The sequence below is a fragment of the Triticum urartu genome, chromosome 3A, assembly GCF_056163025.1.
Source record: "Triticum urartu cultivar PI428250 chromosome 3A, HENAU_Tu73, whole genome shotgun sequence".
Lineage (NCBI taxonomy): Eukaryota > Viridiplantae > Streptophyta > Magnoliopsida > Poales > Poaceae > Triticum > Triticum urartu.
Window position 1 is genome coordinate 665,783,382 of NC_141875.1, and position 2,218 is coordinate 665,785,599.

The 2,218-nt window shown below is 56.4% G+C and overlaps 1 protein-coding gene across 1 annotated transcript; it reads left to right on the forward strand.

Annotated features, from left to right (window-relative positions):
• The first annotated feature begins 259 nt into the window (after positions 1-259).
• Positions 260-1,870, forward strand: LOC125531601 (uncharacterized). Its single transcript, XM_048695941.2, has one exon. The coding sequence runs from the start codon at positions 500-502 to the stop codon at positions 1,757-1,759; it is 1,260 nt and encodes a 419-aa protein (XP_048551898.1). The 5' UTR covers positions 260-499; the 3' UTR covers positions 1,760-1,870.
• Positions 1,871-2,218: the final 348 nt, after the last annotated feature.

Below are 2,218 nucleotides of genomic sequence, written 5' to 3' on the forward strand. Positions count from 1 at the left end.
CCGAGCTCCTCTGATCTCATCTAAGCACGAATTTTTGCAAGCATGTAGTGTACAAGAGTTGAGCGTCTTTGATGTACAAATATTTCAGATCCTTTCGATATTTTTGCTATTTCATTTGAATTTACTATTCATCGGGAACATATGACCCACGGATCAGCTAGTACTATGAATTACCGAGCTTATAGTATTTACTTAAGTGGACAAATTGTCTCTCCGTGCTAATGACTTGCGTGCAGTAATAATCCCAGGATTAACTTGAGACGAGTCGGAATAGTACTAAGCCGAGATTAAATTACAAAAGTAGCACACTTTATGAACCGTGACATGCCGGGGCAGTCGGACCCGGACCGGCGATTACGCAGACGTAATCGTGTTCACTATATAATGCGGCGCCCTCTGATCGACCAGCAACGAATCATCCAAGATAGTAGCAGCTAATCCCGCATCTCGATCTTTCGCGACGTCCACTTACTAGGTACGTACGTGCGGGGATCGATCGATGGTGAGAGATCAGAAGGCCATGGCGTCGCCGCCGGCCGCGCTCCCGGAGGACGTCGCGCTGGAGATCCTCGCGCGCGTGCCGGACGCCGCGGGCCTGTTCCGCTGCGCCGCGGCGTGCAGGCGCTGGAGGACGCTGGTGGCCGACCCATCCTTCCTCCGTCGCCGCTGGCCGGACGGCGCGCGCCACCCGTCCTCGCTCCTCGGCTTCTTCGGCCAGGAGTGGTGCCGCCGCCCCGGCGGAGAGGATCACGGGGACGTCCCTGATTTGCCGGGCTTCGTCCGCGCGCCGGGGTCGGTCCTCGCGTCCGAACGCCCCTTCCTGGGCTCCTTCGTGCCCGGCGCTGCCGGCATCTTCGACCGCGCGGTGCCGCTCGCCTCGCATCGCGGCCTCCTCCTCGTGCGCTTCGTCCCAGCCGGCGGCGAGTCAAGCGCCGACGTGGACCACCTGGCCGTGTGCAACCTGCACTCCGGCGCGTGCGACGTGCTCCCGCCGCTCGAGCGCGGCTGGTTCTTCGACTACGTGGACGCGAGCGCGTACGCCGTCGTGAACCAGGGGCCGACGTCCTTCAAGGTGTTCATCGTCGGCTACAACAACGAGGGCAGCCAGCAGTACGACCTCCGCACGTTCTCGTCCGGCGGCGAGCCGAGCTGGAGCGCGCCCAGCAAGCTCTTCAACCCGATAGAGCACGGCATCTTCGGGCCGTTGAAGCAGCGCGGCGCCGTGGTGGGCCACGGGACGGTGCACTGGCTCATCTGGGACCTGGTCGACTTCCACGCCATCGACGTGGACGCCATGACCGGCCGCGTGACCCTACAGAAGCTCCCGGCCCCGAGGCCGCGCGACATGGAATACCACCTCTACGACACGCCACGCCTGAGCGTCGCGGCCGACGAGACGGCGCTTTCGTCGATCTGCCTGTTCAGGGAGCCCCTCCGAGTAGAGACCTGGACGAGGGGGGACGGCGGCGAGCATTGCGGCCGAGAGTGGTGCCGCGCTAGGGTGGTGGAGCTGCGACCACCCGGGCAGAAGCAAATCGACACGCCGGTGTGCATGTGCTTGGGGGAGAGGAGCGGCACGCTGCTCATCAAGGACCTTCACCGGTGCATGTACATCGCGGATCTGGAAAGTGGCGCCATGGAGGAGACGACGGACAAGCAGTTTTGCCGTGGCCTCGACGGCTGCAAGACGGCGTTCCCCGTAGAGATCGACTGGCCTGCCTTCTTCATGTGTCGCCTTGGTGGAAAGTCAGATATTTAATCTGGCGACAAGTGCGGCAAACTTTGAAGCTTACAATAATGCTTCTGGCTTCTTTAGAAAAACATGATTCTATTTTTGAACTAATTGTCCAATCTATACTTCATTTGCATATTTCTGTTCTTGAGAATTAGGACTTCGAAATAAGACAACTCTATAACCTATTTTGACAAGTTTTAAAATTTGAATTCTCAATCATGGTGAAGCAAAGATAAAATATGCAAATATATTATAAACTGGACAATCGGTCAAAAGGATAAAACATATTCAAGCTTGGAGATCACGTGAAAAAGTAGGGGCAGATGAAGCATTGCATATCTTGGTGGGTGGAGCACATGCTCCTTGTCTCCACACTTTTGGTAACAATAAAACATGAAGCTGATGTTCTCTTCCTCTATCACTTGCTCCATTTTCTTGCTGATGAGGTCAAGAGTGAATATTCTACGTACCACACTTCTTTTG

Bases quoted from the DNA above. Each gene is read 5' to 3' on its own strand.
- LOC125531601 (XM_048695941.2), top strand. From the start codon at position 500: ATGGTGAGAGATCAGAAGGCCATGGCGTCGCCGCCGGCCGCGCTCCCG.